General features: G+C 42.4%; 1 protein-coding gene across 1 annotated transcript in view; it reads left to right on the top strand.

The window, feature by feature from the left end:
- Positions 1-868: 868 nt before the first annotated feature.
- The window catches only part of Smurf2 (SMAD specific E3 ubiquitin protein ligase 2), a 132,023-nt gene continuing 131,042 nt past the window's right edge, over positions 869-1,849 (top strand). Inside the window, exons 1-2 of the mRNA XM_033767411.1 lie at positions 869-954; positions 1,521-1,567. Coding sequence (XP_033623302.1) covers positions 869-954; positions 1,521-1,567 — 133 coding nt within the window. The remainder of the gene's footprint in view (positions 955-1,520; positions 1,568-1,849) is intronic.

The following is a 1,849-nucleotide window of genomic DNA, read 5'->3' as shown; positions in this document are numbered from 1 at the left end:
GATGAAATATTTAAATATGTAACAAAAATAAAACTATGATGCTAAATAAAGGTACATATCAAATAATACTTAGCACGGTAAGAGAAACCATAATCATAAAATGAACATCCACGTACCCAGCTTTAAAAAATTATTACCAGTGCTGTGAATGTGTTTAAAATACAGCATTATTCTTATCTGAGTCTTTGTTTCAAACAATAAAATTTGCACTTACACACAGACAAGCCTAAACGGAGTCCTCCCCTGTAATTATGCCTCTATCCATTTTCCTGGGTTGTCACTCCATCTTTCAGTGTACGGCTTTCAACTGCACAACAGGCAGTGTTCCTCCCTCAGGTTCCTCCTCACCTCCTGAAACCCGAACTTGTATTACCTAACAGAAGCTACAATTATGTCAGTGGGTGGCTGGGAACAAAGTGTTTGCTATAAGAGTAAGGCAGGTGGGGTTGTGTACATCAGTTTGCTAAGTTTATTGTCATTATCCGGCCTCTTAGCAGCTATTGTTTAAATTGTTTTGTGTACCTTCAGCTCTTCTGTAACGGAAGCATTTCTAAAGCACCTTGTTCACTGCTTTGCATGTAGCAGGCACTCAGTGTGTGTTGAGTGAACTTTTAGCTCTCTTCCTTGTATTTTTAGTCTGACTTCTAAGATTTATATACATTGTATATGTGCTGCTGAAGCGAGCACTAGGATTTATACACTTTGGGAATCACTTTAATTGTAGGACTGTATCCAGACTGCTGAAATGTTCTTGGAGGTAACTTCATCTAGAGGATGATGTGACTTTACTGATGAACTAAAAGCCATGACTTACAGTGACTCGGATCAAAACACAGATTTCATTAAACATTTTAATTGCATTGTCACAATGGCCGTAAGCAAAATTAACAAAGCGTGCACAAGTACACGCAAATCCCTGTTACGCTTAGTTTTCACCATGCCAAAGGCATCTGTGTACATACACACAGCTCTTATTCTACTTTTAAATTCTGCGTTATATATACACTTCCATATTAAATGATAGTCATAATTGCCATTTAAATGACTGCATAAAAAATCCATGCTGTTTAACCGAGTGTGGGGAGCACACGCCAGTAATCTTAGGAGGCTGAGGCGAGAGGATCTCCGAGAGGCTGAGGCCAGCCTGGGCTACATTGTGAGTTGCAGGCCATCCTAAACTGCACAGGAAGGTCCTGTCTCAAAAAATAAAACATAAAATCTATGCAGTTGGTGTAAAATAAGTCACTATAATTCACCGTCAGACTGTTCCCCATTTCCTTTTTGCTATTAACCGAACTTTGCAAAGAACATCTTCTGAATAATTATGGACAGAATAAATTCCTAGCAGTGCAACTACAGGGACAAAGGGTAAGTCACATTCATTTTTATTTTCTATCTTTTCATTGTGAGATAGAGATAATAAAGTTCAGTACTTTATGAAGAGCTTTTCACACAGTGCTCTCCAAGGTTTATTAACAATACTATGGTATTAGTATCACCTCTCTCTCCTTGCGCTACAGTTGGAAAAAGAGCCCGAGCAGGCAGGTAACCCGATCTGATCCACCAGGTGAGTCTGGGGCGGAAGAGGCAGGGAGCTAACAGCTTTCTTAGGGATTTGCTGGAACACTCAGTGTGACTATTCTCTTCCCTCGCCCGAGATGCTAAATTCAAGGGCAGCGGCCTCGCTTTAGCGCCTCAGCGCCTCCTAGCGCTCGCCTTCTCCTCTCAGAGGCCGGAGCGCCCTGCACACAGTAGGCGTCTAACAAAGGCCGTGGGCCCCGCACCGACACAGCCTCTACCTCAGCGGGCTGGGCACTGCGTCCCTCCGATGCCACAAACGCGCCCCCTC

The sequence above is a fragment of the Fukomys damarensis genome, unplaced genomic scaffold (assembly GCF_012274545.1).
Source record: "Fukomys damarensis isolate Sample0158 unplaced genomic scaffold, DMR_v1.0_HiC HiC_scaffold_23, whole genome shotgun sequence".
Taxonomy (NCBI): Eukaryota; Metazoa; Chordata; class Mammalia; order Rodentia; family Bathyergidae; genus Fukomys; species Fukomys damarensis.
Note: the sequence above shows the minus strand (reverse complement) of the source record. Positions and strands in the feature narration are given on the sequence as shown.